Here is a 17,306-nt window from a genome sequence, read left to right on the forward strand (position 1 = left end):
AGGTAATGATTTTTACCTTAAAACCATCATTTAGAAACTCATTATGCATGAAAGTAGCAGTGCAGAATTCTGTATTATTATATGTAAAATATTCAAATAAAACTGACTGGGTGTTCCTGACAAAGCTCTAATGTTCTTTGAATATACAAACTCAATTCCAAAACAGTTGGGACGCTGTGTGAGATGTTAATGAAAATAAAGAGCAATGATTTAAAAAACTCAAACAAATATTTCATTCACAATAGAAAATAAAAAACATACTGAATGCTGAAAGTGAGACATTTTACTGTTTCATGAAAAATATTAGCTTCCATTGAATGTGTTGTCTCAAAAACATTGGGACGGGGGGCAACAAAAGGCTGGAAAAGTAAGTGAACAGCTGGAGAAACATGCTACATCTGGAGCTGCATTTTCACTGCAGGAACCAGAACTGGCCTCTGTTTTGACTGCAGGACACAGAGGCTAAACAGAGTAAGGCAACGATCCTCCGTTCCCAGACATTAACAGACGGTTGTGAAAAGAAGAAGAGTGGACACGACCTAGTGGAGAACATGACCTAGTCCCAACTTTATTAAAGCACCTAGCTGCTATCACATTCAAGATGAGCAAATATTTTTAATTTAATAATAAAATTTCTGGTTTTCCATAAAATATCAGTTTGCGAAATTTGCAGTGTCTAAGGTTTTGGAATGAGGTTTGTAGATGCTGTTGTAACTCTAAAGTCTGTGACACTTCAAATATTTCCAAATGTTTCAGGAATTCCTGCTGTATTACCTTTGTAGAGATGTTCTATAATCCAGAACTTTGTTTCATAACACAGGGATTCCCCCATTTACTGTTTAATTCAATAGTATTAGACTACTATTCCTATATTCCTTGCAAGATATTTAATGTTTTGTCTCATCAGCTACATTTAATTAGCTAATTTACAGACATTTTTGCTTTTCAGGCCTGCAACACATTTCAAAGAAAATTGGGACGGGGGCAATTTAGGGATTGCAGTGAGTTTGAAAAATAATAATCATGTTATTTCAAACAAATTTCGAACAGATGACAGGCTGAGTCTTTCAGGAACAAAGATGGATGGCGGATCTTCAGTTTTTTTACAAATTATATGAAATTCACAAATTTCTCAGAATATAATTGAATGATTCAAGGAGTCAGGCGGAGTTTCAGAGTGTAAACGGCAAGGGAGGAAACCTATGTTGCACACCTATGATCTCTGGACCATTCAGACTCTGCATCAAGAACCATCATTCTTCAGTATCTGATAGAACCTAATGGGCAAGGGATTACAGTTGGAAACCTTTCTCAAGCGCAACAATACAGAGCTACTTTCACAAATGTCACTTCAAACTTTACTGTGCAGATAATAAACCTCATTTTGATTTTGTTCTGAGGTGGTATCGACCTCTCTGAGCTCAGAGGCATCTGGGATGGTCCATCACACACAGTGGAAAGTGTAATGTGGTTAAAATCAGTGTTCAAGATCTTTCTTTTTCTTTTGGAACAGATGCCGTGCGCTCTGGACCAAAGACCAAAAGGAGCATCCAGGCTGTTCTCAGCAACAAGTCCAAAAGCTCTGTGATGGCGTGGGCTTACATCACAGCTCATTTACACTTCTGTGATACCAGCATTAATGCAGAAAAGTACATTCAGATTTTAGAACAACATATGCTGTCTTTAAGACCACATTATTTTGACAGCACACCACACATTTTTTAAGAAAGTCAAAGCAAGATCATGTTCTGCACACATTAAAAAGGCATGGCTGCTGAGGAAGTCGGCATGGTCTCTGGACTGGCCTGCGTGCACTCCTGATCTGTCCCCAACAGAGAATGTTGAAGAATTTTGAAACAATGGCAATCCTGTACTTTTGCACACCCTTAGACATGTTTTCAAGAAGAATGTGACAAGATCACACCTGAAACTCTTCAGTACTTTGTATCCTCAGTGCTACAGCACTGAGAAGGAATGTCAAAATGACAAAGCGGTAAGATTCTTATTGTCCAATCTTTATTTTTTTTTATGATTATCAAATGATAATAACTTTGAGAAAAACTGACAACTCACAAATCTGATAAGACACAAGTCACAGAAAACAGAATTTAACCATACCCAAGCCCATTTCATATGGTACCACAATGTTTGAATAAAGTCATCAAAATAAATGCAAGAAAATCACCATAAAAGCACTAACATATTCTGAAAATCCTCCGTCAAGTCACAGAATCTAACACAGTAGTCAATCAAACAATCCAATCTGATTATTTTGCTCGATTTTCCTAAGTATACTAATAGGTTTTAGTATCAATGTGCCTTGTGCTTCTTTTCTATCACTTCGATTGCGGCGCCCTCTAGTGGTGAGTTGGCTCTTCAGCCTAACCTAGCGGAACCTAAAGAAGCGGGCACTTCCAAGAATACGGATATGTTTTGGTGTAACACACAACATCCGTGTGGGGCTCCAAGTTGTCCTTATACGACATGTGTATGTCAAAACGTTACTCAGATGCCCGTTTGAACCTGCTGTGTGTAAGTACAATCTTATCGTTAAAATTGCCATATGTTAGCAAATGTTTTCGACTTTTCGATAAATAAGTGATGGATTAACGCTTTTATCGCGCTCTGCACACGTTAGCGTTAGCTTAGTTAAGCTAGCATGTCAACAAACTTTGAACTTTGCTTTAACTACTGTGACACTGAGCATTTAGTAAATTTTCACAACATTTTGGCACTCATCGTTCCTTTACTATCTGCTAATGTGATACTGGCTAGCTAATTAGCACCGCGTGGATAACTTCTCAGTTTTAAATCAGCCGCAGAAATGGTAAGCTTTACATGAATAGTTCTGCTAATTCACACGATGACATTAACGTGTTAATGAGTTTTCACTGCTGCAAAGTGCTGTAATGGGTAATGAAGTCCTGGTCACAACTGTGAGTACAGAATGTATGATATGTTCAAGGGTAAATTCAAATGAACCAATTGAATGCAGTGTGTGTATTTTGATAAAATGCCTCTCAATCAGAGAGGCTATAGTAAAAAAAACAAATAACAATAATTACAAGAAAGTCGATCATAAAATCCTTGCTTCATTAGTTCATAAAACAACGAAGATGCTTACAAGGTGTGGATTTAAGGAAAAAAACATATTGAGTGTGTTAAATTAGTTGCAGTTGTGAGGAAGACACCACGCAAATGTGGAGCTATCTGGAATGATCCACGCACTATGAACAGAATGAAGTTGGTGTCAATGAATGAAGGCCAGGAAGAGTCAAAGAAGAATGCAAACTTTAATCGATAAGCTACAGTTTAAAATGATTATATGTGATGAACAAAAGACACCAAAGCAGAGATGTTTAGAAACAAACTGCATCAGTTTGTTTATAGGTGACTAAATGGAGCCCTGAAGGAATAACTCAGCCTGCCTTCTGTCAAACATGGTGGAGGTGCTATCGCTCTGCGAGGCTGCTTATTAGAGCCAGTGAATATATCAAAGGACTGATGAAACCACAAACTTACCAAGTCATAGGTATAGGTGGAAATATGTTAAACAATAACAGACCAATGTCCAATGTCTTTGAGCTGGAAAACAGCCTCACATCCAGCCACACAATAGATTGGTAAAAAAGGAAAATATATTTTTTAAAGTGGCGAGCGATGACACCTCAGGAAAGCCTCCTTGAAATTCTTTGGAGGGATCTTTGCTGCTGCAAAAAGGACTCCTGCAAACTTAAGAGCTTGGATGTGTAACAGTGGAGGAGCGGCAGAAACTACTTTAGGTGGTGCTAAATTTAAAATGCTTGAATGCTAAACATTCAAGGGCTTTCGTTTACAGATATCCTTTTGGCAGCAGAAAACTGCAGCTGTTTAGATTCTTAATTGTCCTGCAGATGTATATTAGGAAAGTTTAAAAGTCTCAAACCTTTTCTGGTTGATGATGTTCAACAACTTTGTATTTTTTTATTTAAGTAATCGGATTTGACAGAATTTTCAAATTTTTCTTTAAATATAAAGGGTTTTAAAAATTGTGTTGAGTGTACAATTGGATTGTGTTTTGTTCAGTAACTTTAGACATTATTTAAGAATACTCTTGATTTACACAGTTAGTTAATTTGCATCTATTTTAGAAGGTGTTCAGAAGTCTGTTTTTCTGTGTGCTGTCACTAGTATTTACCCTGTGCTTATTTTTGTGATGATCTGTTATGTTTCCAGACTGTAGAAGGCAAATTTCTTTGAAACCCTTCTTGCTGCATCTAAATCATGAGTGGCTCAAAGCCGGACATCCTTTGGTCTCCTCACCACCCGGACCGCTATGTCATCTGTGACTCTGAACTGGGACTGTACAGTATCGGACCAGTGGGCAGTGCAGAAGCAAAGCCTGGCACTCTGTCACTGTCTGAAGAAACTGCTGCTACTTTACTAGCCATTAACTCTGACACTCCTTACATGAAATGTGTGGCCTGGTACCCAAAGCATGAGCTTGAGTGTTTACTCGCTGTGGGCCAAGCAAACGGCAGAGTTGTGCTCACCAGCTTGGGCCAGAGCCACAACTCCACATGTAAAGAGCTGGTGGGGAAAGAGTTTGTGCCCAAACACGCTCGTCAATGCAACACTTTGGCCTGGAACCCTGTGGACAGTAACTTATTGGCTGCTGGTTTGGACAAGCACAGGGCAGATTTCTCTGTCCTTATATGGGATATTAGCAGTAAGTTTGCCCCAGAGACCAGTGTGGCAGCTGAGAAAATCCGTCTCTCATCTGTGGATTTGGACTCAAGCACTGTAGTGACCAAGCCATTGTATGAGTTAGGGCAGAACGACGCTTGCCTGTCCCTGTGCTGGCTGCTTCGTGACCCAAAGCTTCTGTTGGCTGGAATGCACAGGAACCTTGCAATATTTGATCTGAGAAACACAAGCCAGAAAACATTTGTCAACACCAAGGCCATCCAGGGGGTGACAGTAGACCCACACTTTCACGACCGTGTAGCCTCTTTCTTTGAGGGTCAAGTAGCCATTTGGGACCTAAGGAAGTTTGAGAAGCCTGTGCTCACACTCACAGAGCAGCCCAAACCGCTCACAAAGGTATGGTGGGGCTTCCTTTTCTCCTTCAGTTTTTGGTTGCTTCATACAGTAGATTTTGTACAGTTTATGTAGTGATGCTTTTCCTTGCTCATTCTCAGGTGGCCTGGTGTCCAACTCGTACCGGCCTGCTGGCCACGCTGACACGTGACAGCAATATCATCCGCCTGTACGACATGCAACATGCCCCGACGCCCATTGGTGATGAGACGGAGCCCACCATCATCGAGCGAAGTGTGCAGCCCTGTGAAAGCCAGATTGGCAGCTTTGCTTGGCACCCCTCTTCTCAGAACCGCATGGTGGTGGTGTCTGCAGCCAACCGCGTCATGACAGACTTCACAGTGTTTGAACGAATCTCCCTGGCCTGGAGCTCCACCACCTCGCTCATGTGGGCGTGTGGTAGACATTTATACGAATGTGTCGAGGATTCAGCTGAAGGAGCGGAGAGCATGATTGAGAAAGATATAGCCACTAAAATGAGGCAAAGGGCTCAGTCCAGGTACGGACACGATACCGTCCAGGTTTGGAGGAACCACCTGCTGGCGGGAGGGAACGACCCTGAGCTCAAGTCGTTGTGGTATGATCTGTTCTATATCCTTTTTCAGGATGAAATCGCAGAGATGCATGTGAAGTGGTGCTGTTCTCAATTTATCTGGAAGTTGTTGTTTTTTTAATAATCACCTAATTATTTGTCATGTAAAACATTAGAAAACTGCAAAATTTTCATCAGTTTTCTAGAGTCAGTGAAAAGGTGTGTTAAAAGCTTGTTTTGGCATCCCATCATTTCCACCTTCTATTTCTGTATGCAGAATTACTTCAATGGTAAATCTGTCACTTAATTTTCTTTTTAAGGTTTTCTTCGAATCACTTGATTCATTCAATGTCGCAGCTCTTCTTAGAAGTCGGCTGATTCAGCGGTTTGAATGATTAAAAGGTCCCTAAGAAATAATCTGAGGAGTTTGGCTTCGATGGGGGCTCATGGCTGCATAGCCTCCTCCTTCCCTGCCAATCCAACGTGGACACACCATGAAGACTCCACACATGCCCACAGTGTAATGTTATGATGCATGTAGTATTTCCACTTTAGTCTCTATCTAAACCAACTGTTGATATTCCAACTTTCAACAAACTAGCAGCCAGGGTTAAATGTTTCCCCTCAATATCTCCACATGGATCGTTATAAAGAACACAAATGTAACTGATAAGAAGATGTGCTACCATGGACTCTTCTTTGCTTTTACCTTAGAGGCCCAAAATTTGAACAATAATTTTAGTTTGACCTGCCTCCAAAGACTTTATGTTGTAGTTATTGTTTTAACGTTTGAAATATTTCAGTGCAGATAATCGCAGCACTGTTGAAGCGATCATCATCATGGCTGCACGCCGTATTGTGTGCATCTTCCTCGTGATTGGAATGGAAATTTGTTTAGTGAAAACATAAATAGCTGGCAAAGTTGTTTTTAGTGGAGACAGAATTTTTTTTTGTGACATTAAAAGAAAAAGTAACGAGAGTTTTTGAAGCAGTTTGAAATTTCATTTCTCCTTTTTTTCTGTACTCTTTTGGTCAAATTAACAACTTTCATACATGTTGAAACATGTATGACACTTTATTTATTTATTGTTTAGTTTTTTATTGAAAATCTGTTACAATTCCTATGAAAGTATCACATATGAAGCAGTGTGCAGAGGATATGGAGCTTAAACTGCAGGGGAACAAACAGTCTTTGGTTTATTCTGGTATCAAGAACATTGTCAAGACCAGCTCAGGTAAGAAAATACACCCCGAAGCTTTGTTAAACAGTATTTGCAAACAATCCTCAGACATGCTGGTTTGACAATGCACGAACTTGCTTATGGCATTTTCTGTCCTTGTCCTCCTGGTGCATGAAGGGACAACGGAAAGTCGCAGATGCTGGACTGGCTCGGACCGGCAGACAGACGTTCCGCGCTTACACAGCGAGGAACGCTGCCTTGCCCTGCGGCTCTGCGGCTGGATCAGCCGGGGTCCTGACATAGACGTGGAGACCTTCCTGCGATCGCTGGAGCAGGAACACGAGTGGGAGCGAGCGGCTGCCATCGCTCTCTTCAACCTGGACATCCGCCGTGCAATCCAGATCCTCAACAGGGGAGCCACTACCGAGAAGGGTGAGTGCTGGAGCATGCGAACGGCTGTCTGATCACTAAGCACTCTCTCTCTCTGCCTTTGCACTTTGAACTAGTGTTTCACCTTTAAAAGCAAATATCAACCTTAACCTAAAGTCCTAAAGAATTAGCAGGTGAATTTGGTTTGAACAAAGCAAAGTCCCACTCTTTCTGGCATAAATGGCTTGTGCAGTTAAAGAAGAGTTTCTATCAGCCATGGAGCCCTGCCACATAAAGACCAATGTTTTGATATTTGTTGTGAGCAAAAACATGTTGTGTGATTATGGAATGCAGCCTGATAGCGTAAATTATGTTAAACACAAAGCAAGAGCCTTAAACTAAATGTAATCAAGTTCTTGGGAGGAGAAAATGTGGCATTTGAAAAACGCGTGTTCCACAACAGTGAAGTGCTTTTCACACCGAGCTTCAGTGAAAGGTGTTGTTTGCACACATGTGACTAAGAAAAAATTTCACCAATGTGGGTCAAACATTTTTCTGTTGTGTGCTCTAATGAATGTTTCCTGAGCATGAGTGATGGAGTCATTCATTAGATAAGATGTGTCAACACAGCCCTTTTTTTTTCTTTTTTCCAAATGCTAAAATATTTTGAGGTGGTGGATGAATTTAGTGGGACATTTTCCCAGCCTTGTGTAGTGACCTACGCTATCGTGCAGAAGTCTTGGGCCACCCCTCATTTCTTTATGTGTTACTTCCAATCAGCCAACTTTCTTCTAATCTTTCAAAGTTCTCTTGAGCAAAGGTTCTAAGATCTCAAAGTGTTCTTGGCTGCTTTTTTTTTTTTTTTTTTTACTCATTTTCAGTCTATTTCTTGTACCTGACCACTTTCAGAGGAATATGTTTTCTTTTTTTTGTTGTCAGTACTGACTTATGAATCATTCAAGCATAAAACATGCACCTAACTCCAGGGATGAACCAGTGTTGTCTAAACTTGGCAAAGAGCAATATTGTCCTCACAGTTCATTAAGAAACTTGATTTTTGCATCGTGCTGTGTTGTGATAACACCTAATGAAAGTATATGGACCAATAATGTTATGTGAACATTGTTAGGTTTTCAACAGACCCTCTTTGTAATTTGCATTATCCTCCTTTATTATTGTTTGTGGAGCCTTTTTTGTCTGATGGGATCTAACTTTAGTGTCAAAGAAATGGTACTAATCACCAAATCCACACACTACTGTATATACATTTTCAGCCCATCTGTCACTGCATCCTGGCAACCTTCCGTCTGATTCATGAGGCGTGTGTGCAGCTGCTCTCTGCTTCAGCAGACCAATTGAATGCTAAATGAATTAGCTCACTAAGTAAAGAATTAGCTTGAAAGAATTAGCTGCTGTTGCTTGCACCGCTTCAGCCCTCATGCCTGAAAGGACACAATCGAGTGCTATACTTTTAAATGGCATGACAGTTTTGTATATGTAATTTGTTTTAGATTATATCATTTTGCTACTTTAGATGTGGAGGATTGAACAGCTGAAAACTCACCAAATAGCTATTTACAATCACACTTGAATAAGCTATTTTAGCTGTGTTGAGCATTGAAAAACGGTCTTCACTGCAGGACGGAACAGCAATAGCAATAGCAAAGATCTGTCTACACACACATCATGAACGGCTTCTCAGCCACAATAAGGCACAACTACAGAAGAAGAAACCCATACCTCATTCCCAGACCTGTATGTTGTAATGTGGTAGCTAAGTTATGAATCATTTTAATATGAAACATTTTACTGTGTCAAACAGTTCCAGCCTTTATGAAAACGTTGTTAATTTGATCTAAAAATCTTTTTTGTTTTGAATAAATGCTACTGGGGCACAATTATGACCAGAGAGATGTGGCATGGTTTGTAACGTGAGCTAAGAGATGGACATAATCTTCATATATGAGTCATAAAGTTGATGCCTTAAACTTTCTGTAAATAAATCTGCTTGTCTGACTTCTTCTTACTCACAGGTGACCTGAACCTGAATGTGGTTGCCATGGCTCTGTCAGGCTACACAGACGAAAAGTCCTCCCTGTGGAGGGAGATGTGCAGCTCTCTGAGGCTCCAGCTGAAGAATCCCTACCTCTGCATCATGTTTGCCTTCCTCACCAGTGAGCCCGGAGCCTACGATGGCGTGCTGGTATTGGATCCCTTTCTGTAATGGACCTTTTGCTAGTTAGTGAACAGAAAAAAATAAATCATTTATCAGTGCACCTTTTGGTGAGATTTCATAAAAAGGTTTATGTATTTTCTCAACATAGTAATGTATTGACAGGTAATAATTCAGGTTCAGAGGAAGAGGCGTGTTTTACATTTTTCATCAGTGTTAAGCCATAAAACACTTGTGGGGGAAGGAACCTTTGTCCAGAACAGAGTGTATGTTTCTGCTTTTTCCTCTTTCAGCTGCATCAGATTCTGGCCTCTATCGGTGCTAACTTCATGTCTTCAGACCTTTTCTTGGCAAAGAAAAGGATGAAACTCAATAATAGGAAGATCTTGTTAGTCGTTTTCCAGACGTCTTGGTTTTGAGAACTGATGAGGTGGCACAGATGTTAGCTTTACTGTCTCAGAGCAGACCGCCACTGCAGTGCTATTTTGCAGGCTCACAGTCTGTGGGATGAATTTAAAAAAGCACATTAGAAACGAAGCATTTCCCCCAACTTTGTGCGAGAACAATGTCCTTTTTGATTAATAAGAATCTTTGATTTTGTTTCAGTATGAGAGCAGCGTTGCTGTGCGGGACCGGGTGGCCTTTGCCTGTATGTTTCTCAGCGATGCTCAGGTAACTGCAAAGTGAACCTCAAAGTACTTTACATGCACTTGATAGAGCTGCATCTGTCTGGCACAGTTAAATGGTTAATTGGGTTTCTCTTGGGTGCTTTCTCGCAGCTCCCACGTTACATCGACAAACTGACCAATGAGATGAAAGAGGCGGGCAACCTGGAGGGCATCCTGCTTACAGGCCTGACTAAGGATGGTGTAGATCTTATGGAGAGTTACGTAGACCGAACTGGAGATGTCCAGACTGCCAGTTTCTGCATGCTGAAGGTACAAATTATGCAAAAATAGACTTTCTTTACACTTAAAACACATTCATACCTAATCGGATTAGAAAGCAGCAGACTTATAGCTTGCATATGACATTGGGCCACAGACTTTTAAATCTGTAGAAGGGAGTCTTACATCTGCCTAAATGAGCTACATTAAATCTGGTTACAGCTTCACCTTAATTGGCACCTGTTGTAAGATGCAAAGCAAAGCAAAGCATGCGTCTCTGCAAAGTAACACTTAAGTCATTAAAGTGGTTGAGCAGGTCTGCTACTCTGTACGAGAATTCTCCTGGTTTGATTGTTTTCTTGTTCTAACCTGCCTATGAGAAGAAAACTGCTGTTTTGCAAGGTATCCACAACCATACAGTATGTCAAATACCTTGCATAGATGTATATGCAGTCATGTGAAAAACAAAGACGACGCCTTACATATCTGGCCATAAGAAAAAATATCTGGTCCAGATCCTAAAGTTAGAGTAATGCAACCTCAGATCAACAGCAACACATAACATATTATGCTGACATCATTTATTTAAGAAAAAACTCAACCAAAATGCAAAAGAAGTGCGTAAAAAAGCTAAGTATACCATGCTGTCATAAGAATTAAGAGAGTAAGTAGCAGCTAGGTGCTGCTAATCAAATTCACTTGATTAATTGATCATCAGTAAGTGTGAGCAGCTTTATAAAGTCAGTTTGCTGGTTTTGAGCATTCAGATGTATGTTAACACCATACAAAGGAGGAAGTATACCAACAATGATCTTATTAAAGCATTTGTTGGTGCCCATCAATCTGGAAAGGGTTATAAGGCAATTTCCAAACTATTTAAGAGTTCTACAGAGAGAAAGATTATTCATAAAGCTGTCAATCTTCCCAGGACTGAACGTCGTAGCGAGTTCACCCCAAGGTGAAAAAACCAAGAGCTACATCTCAGACTCTACAGGCCTCAGTCAGCATGTTAAAGGTTAAAGTTCATGACAGCACAGTTAGAAAAAGACTGAACAAGGATGGCTTGTTTGGAAGGGCTGCAGGAGAAAGCCTCTTCTCTCTAAAAAGAACATGGCAGCACAGCTTAGGTTTGCAAAGCTGCATCTGAACAAAGCAGAAGACTTCTGGAACAATGTCCTTTGGACAGAGCAGACCAAAGTGGAGATGTTTGGTCATAATGCACAGCAGCACGTTTGGGATGGAACTGACTTCCTGTGCTGAACCCACGCTGAAATGAAAAGGTGAAATGAGCCTTTACATAAATAATCTCTCCCAACAGGGTTCCCCAGGTGAAGTGCTGAAAGACCCTCGAGTACAGTGTTGGATAGAAAACTACCGCAATTTGCTGGATGCGTGGAGATTCTGGCACAAACGGGCCGAGTTTGATATCCTCAGAGGCAAGCTGGACCCTAGCTCCAAACCACTGGCACAGGTAGTTAATGTTGGGAGAGCAAGTAGAGCTGAAATGATCCTTAAGTGTGAAGATTTTGTGTGATTTGTTTTTTGGATCATTTACAGAAAATAACTTCCTCTCCAGGCCTAATGATTAATAACTAAATATGATTTGAAATAATGGTTGAAACTTGCAGCCATGCATTCTTGTATTTTAGTTCTTTGCTGCACATGAACACTCTCATGACCAAAAAGTGCTTGTACTGCTTGTTACAGCTCAGGCAGTTTTGTGCCAGGACGCCTGACGAGTGTCAGCCAACTTCATATCTCTCCCAGCTCTGCTCTCCAACTGCCGTCATAAAACCTGCAGTGCTGTTTTGTTTTCTCCTTTTGTGTTTTTGTGAGACATCTCCTCCAAACACTACAGTTACTCAACATTTGCATCATTTTTAATAAGGCTTCATACTAAAAACAAAAAGGATTTTATTTTATTTTGATTAAGAGTAAGCTGGTGCCCGATGTAGAACTTGGCAATACCTGTTGCTTTGCTGACATTCCTGTAATCGCCGTTAAGCATGTTGGGATTATTGCTGTATTATCTGATACGTATCTCTCTCTCTCACTTGAAAAATGAAATCCCGACAGCTGGTGAGCATGTGCTTGTCCGTTTTTCCTTCATGTTCACAGGTTCTTATCTGGTGACCTTTGTGTTTGCTCTCGGCAGGTGTTCGTGAGCTGCAACTTCTGTGGGAAGTCCATCTCCTACAGCTGCTCGGCGATGCCTCACCAGGGCCGTGGCTTCAGCCAATATGGTGTCAGCGGCTCACCTACCAAGTCAAAAGTCACTAGTTGCCCTGGCTGCAGGAAACCGCTGCCACGTTGTGCCCTCTGCCTTATGAATATGGGCACACCTGTTTCCAACTGCCCAGGTAGAAAGTATTATGTAGACGGATGTAACATGCAGTGTAGAGCAACTATAAAACTGGGCATTCCCAGTATATATGGACTTTAGTGTTTAAAGGCAGTTTGCACCTGAACATTTACAGTCCCCTTATTGCTGTGATGTCCCTCATAACAACGCTGATAGTCAAATTTGATGGATATTGACTCATGGATAAATCTTTTGGCAGGAACTGGAAAGTCAGATGAGAAAGTGGACTTGACAAGGGAGAACAAACTAGCAAAGTTCAACAACTGGTTCACCTGGTGTCACAACTGTCGACACGGTGGCCACGCCGGTCACATGCTCAGCTGGTTCAGGTAGGACGTGATTAATTCATTTTCAGGCAACATGGTCACACCAGAAGTTTGTGTTTCATCCATTTGGGAGATTTTTTTGTAGCAGGAACAGAAAAAGTAAAAACACAAATTCATTTAAATTATCCAACAAAATAGAATTTGTGTTTTTCATATGAACAGCGTTTTGATGGCAAAAATATGTGTCAAATGCTTGGCATAAAACGTAGGAAAAAAGGGGTTTTGTTTTATGTCTGCAGTGTACAAAGTTCTTCTCCTCTCTTAGTATTTTAACAAGGAAAATGATTTTTATTGGTTTATAGAAAACACTTCCTCTTTTTTTATCTGTTGCTTGTATATAAAACCCAGTCGATCTTTAAGGTTTGCTCAAGTTGGGACAGTTTGCTGTTCCATCTGTACAGTGCAGAAGTGACATTGTCATGGGGGGGGGGGGGGGTTCACACTCTAAGGAAAAGCTGGTAAACATGCAGCATACTATTTGATAGGGATTCCTTTTTTTCTTTTTTCTTACATACTCATAGAGCGATCTTTGTGTGGAAAGGTCTGTTGATCATTATACTATCAGGCTCCCATCGTATCGTATTGTATTGTACTCCCATTTCTGGTGTAAAAGGTTTTTTTTGGGGGGGGTTAAATTGGGGAAACTACTCCCCCCATAAGATTTGCCTGTAGGTATCTGCGACCAAATAATGCAATGTTATATGGAAGAACAACAAAATGCTTTTACTGCATGTCATTCTAATTTGAAAATAAGATATTTGAAAAAAGAATGAGCCATGTTGCTCTATTTTTATTTTTAATTACAAGTTTAAACATCAAGAAATGCCTATCTGGGTTTTTGTGACATCTGTGTTCTTTTTGCATTTCAGGCCTGCAACACGTCAAAAAAAGTTAGTACTGAGGGCAGTAGTTTAGAGCGAGTTGAGATGTCCACAGATGATTATAAGCAGAAGTTGGTATAAAAGCAGCACGCAGCTACATTCACAAATGCCACGTAAAACTTTGCCATGCAACAAAGAAGTGTTGCGTTAACCTTTTAGTTATGTCGACTCTGCTGGGTTCTGAGTTATCTTGGATGGACCATCACATCCTGCTTGGACCAGTCAGGAGCAAAGCAGAAAAGGAGCATCCACAATGTTGTTAGGAACAAGTCTAAAAGCCAGACATATGGCATGGATTGTATCGGTGCTCTTGGTAAAGCTTATTTGCACTTCTGTGATGGCAGCTAATGCCAACAGGTATAACTGCTGGCTTCAAGACGGCAACTTTTCTATAAGCAGCCATGCATTTTATCAACATGACCATGTAAAACCTAATTCTGCAACACAACACAGGCATGGCTGGCCTGCAGTCCTGATTTAAGACATGTTTGCAGGAAGAATTGGACAAAATAACACCCAAAACTTTTAAAAACTTGGTATCATCAATGTCTTAAATGCTGTGAAAAGGAACCGCAACATTACAAAATGGGAAAAGCTTTCAATTTAGCTTTTTTGGGAATGTGTCGCAGGTCTGAAATTAAATGAAGTTGACTATTCTTATTATTCCTCATTCTTTTTATTCTAATCTGGGACAGTTTTTTTGTTTTTATCTTCTTATTGTTAACTTTTATTTATCAAACTGACGTTCATATGTCTGTTGCAGAGACCACACGGAGTGCCCAGTGTCTGCTTGTACGTGTAAATGCATGCAGCTGGACACCACAGGAAACCTGGTGCCGTCAGACAGCAGCTAAACAGGAGACGCTTGTTGGAAACTGAAGCCAAACAGTGCAGGTTCAATTCTGCGCTCGCCACACCGACAACTGGGCAGGGGTGCCGGCAGTGTCCATCTCTGAAGTTGCTGCTTGAATGGAAAAAACAATACTATTGAAAAATAGTCTAGTGAATGTCATGTAATAACAGAGCTCTATTTAAAGAAGGGAAACAGTGTGGGTTACTGATGTGACTAATTGAATTAATAGCAGAAAGGGAGCAAATGCTAACTCTGTGTTCTGTGAATGAAAATTACACTCAGGAGACATATAAGAGGCTCATCTGTAATCAGCCTCTTCCAACTTAACCTGAATCAGGATTCTGGTTTTACAGTGATCTGTTTAATTTAAAAAAACAAAAAAAACAAAATCAAATGTCCACTCACACATCACGTAAACACGTGATCACAGATGCCAATATGTCTGAAGTAAATTTTTTGGCTTGTTCTTTAATAGCTATTTAATGTCGATGTTTGTCTAATGAAAAGATCTTTACATACCTCATAAAAGCATTGTTCAGGGTGGGAGACGACACCCCGGGTGACAGCAATGCCAGTCTCTTCATGATCCCCTGTGCCACTCTTCATCTGGCATTAAGCGGGAGGGGCTTCCAGCCTGAGGGACAGTTTTGGGAAAAAGGATAAGGAATTAGAGAAGCGAGGGGTGGTGGGGAGGAGGAGGAGGAGGAGGAGGAGGAGGCGGCGGCGGCGGCAGCAGCAGCGGCGAGTGGGAGGGTGCGACTGTATTCACCAGCCAACTCCAGGCCTGTGGTCAATGAAAGAAGCTCCCCAGAAAACAGCAGCTGCTCGGCACTCTGACAAGACCCTCCAGATTGTTCCCCTCATAAAGAACCTCAGCTGCCGGAACACTATTGACTCAAAGACAGGGCAAGAGAACAGACAGCCTGAGCCCTGTGCACCCCCCTCCTACGCCCTCCACATATACACACTATGCCCTCTCTTTATCTCCTTGAAATTTCCAAATTGCACCCAAAAACTATGCATGCCGCACATCAATCCAAGGATGGGCGCCATCTGTGGGGGGACCGCCTTGTATAAACCACATTGTAAATTGGTTTTGTCTTTCTTTGCCTCCCTCCCTGCACAGTAACTATCCCGGGGACGCATTGTAAGTGAGAGGCCGCCTGTACCAGAGCTGGCTAAATCACTTAGTCATGGAATAAGGAGGTGGAGGTGAGGAGGAGTGGGGAGGGTGCAGGCACAGGAGCTACTGTATGCAGCATTCATCAAGATCTCTTCCCTGTGTGGGAGGTTTTATAGGCTTCCATGTCCTTTTGTGAACCGGTTTGGAGTAGGGCTGACAAATTGGCGAGCCGTGTAGCGTCTCGAAAAACAGAGTGGCTGGAATTTTATCCTTTCAGTGTTTCTTGTGTTTGCCTTTTAAATAAATCCCTTCTGACAAATTGGAGCACTGCTGAATGGGAGTGTTTTCAATAAGTTTACATGGTTAGTTTTTACATTATGTTCCATAGACACAGATGGCGTGGGTTTTCGGTCATGTGCTTATATGATTTGTGCATATTCTACCCATGGGAACACTCACAGAATCACAAACCATTAGTGCAGTTCGAGAGGAAAAATAGAACCTGGACATCAGAACTACTCAAGCAGTTAAACTCTGTATAAGCTCAAATGAAGGTTCTTCTTGACAATAGCTGACAAAACGACAATCCCATTACAAGGCAGTTGCTGTTCCCAAGCTGTCAGCTCTGTACTGTAATCTTCCAAAGTAGATCTGGTTTTCCTGGTTGTCATGGAATAGTTATTTATTCTGGACTGGAGGTTGAGGTTGAAATTTTCTCTTGCCATTGGAAAACAGCCGTTAACCAACTGTCTCACCACATTCATTAGCTAAATATGTTAAAGCATAAAAGGAACTTGACTCAGGTTTCTTGAAGCCTCAAAAGCATTTCTGCATAGAGTCAGGAGCACCAAATGCACGGATACACAGGTTAAGGCTGCACAAAGACCAGCTATATAATACAATCCAAGGGGTTTCAACTATGTGGTTATGTCAGATGAAAAAATAACCAAAACCAAAGACATTAATATTCATCTGATATAAAACTGAGAACAATGTGAAATAGCTACAACTAAAGAATATTCAACCTTTCTACAGTTGAATGCCAGTGTAAGTTTTTATGATGTAGCATAAACGATGAAATACAACTTAGTACAGTGTTATTGCTCACAAGCCAGATTTATGGGTAAATATTGTATGTATAATATAATAAGTCTCTTTTGTGAGGTTTGCTATTGTCGTTAACCTTAGAAAAACATGTAAAAATAAATTTTCTTTAATAAGGACAAACTCCAGCTACTTAAGAAGATGGTGGTATAACCACTGAAGGTTCTTGAAGAGTTACTGAATTGATTGTGGGAATACCTTATGGTCGTAAATTTTGGATTTATTTGTTGTTGTATGGTCCAAAGCACCTTTATAGGCTTAATCAATAACAGTACACTTGTTTAGATATGTATTTTTATATAGTTTTACACCCCAGAACTTTACACATACTAATAACACTTCGCATTCGTGATTGGTTGAAACTGCAGTCTATAGTTAAACTCACACCAATCAGTGACGTTACTGTATACTATCTTTGTCCAATCACAAGTCTAAG

The 17,306-nt window shown here is 40.7% G+C and overlaps 1 protein-coding gene across 1 annotated transcript; it reads left to right on the forward strand.

Annotated features, from left to right (window-relative positions):
- Window positions 1–2,411: 2,411 nt before the first annotated feature.
- mios (missing oocyte, meiosis regulator, homolog (Drosophila)) lies at window positions 2,412–15,342 on the forward strand. The gene is made up of 12 exons (XM_072393639.1): window positions 2,412–2,532; window positions 4,216–5,082; window positions 5,181–5,670; window positions 6,748–6,846; window positions 6,970–7,224; window positions 9,195–9,364; window positions 9,941–10,006; window positions 10,114–10,272; window positions 11,540–11,692; window positions 12,377–12,581; window positions 12,783–12,912; window positions 14,554–15,342. Exons 2-12 carry the CDS (start codon window positions 4,264–4,266, stop codon window positions 14,642–14,644), a joined length of 2,637 nt encoding a protein of 878 aa, XP_072249740.1. The 5' UTR covers window positions 2,412–2,532; window positions 4,216–4,263; the 3' UTR covers window positions 14,645–15,342.
- The last annotated feature ends 1,964 nt before the right edge of the window (window positions 15,343–17,306 follow it).

This window comes from Leuresthes tenuis, unplaced genomic scaffold (assembly GCF_036924035.1).
Source record: "Leuresthes tenuis unplaced genomic scaffold, fLeuTen1.0.hap1 SCAF_10, whole genome shotgun sequence".
Taxonomy (NCBI): domain Eukaryota; kingdom Metazoa; phylum Chordata; class Actinopteri; order Atheriniformes; family Atherinopsidae; genus Leuresthes; species Leuresthes tenuis.

Bases quoted from the DNA above. Each gene is read 5' to 3' on its own strand.
- mios (XM_072393639.1), top strand. From the start codon at position 4,264: ATGAGTGGCTCAAAGCCGGACATCCTTTGGTCTCCTCACCACCCGGAC. The intron at 7,225-9,194 runs GTGAGTGCTGGA...TCTTACTCACAG, and splicing joins GGGAGCCACTACCGAGAAGG to GTGACCTGAACCTGAATGTG. The intron at 12,582-12,782 runs GTAGAAAGTATT...ATCTTTTGGCAG, and splicing joins ACCTGTTTCCAACTGCCCAG to GAACTGGAAAGTCAGATGAG.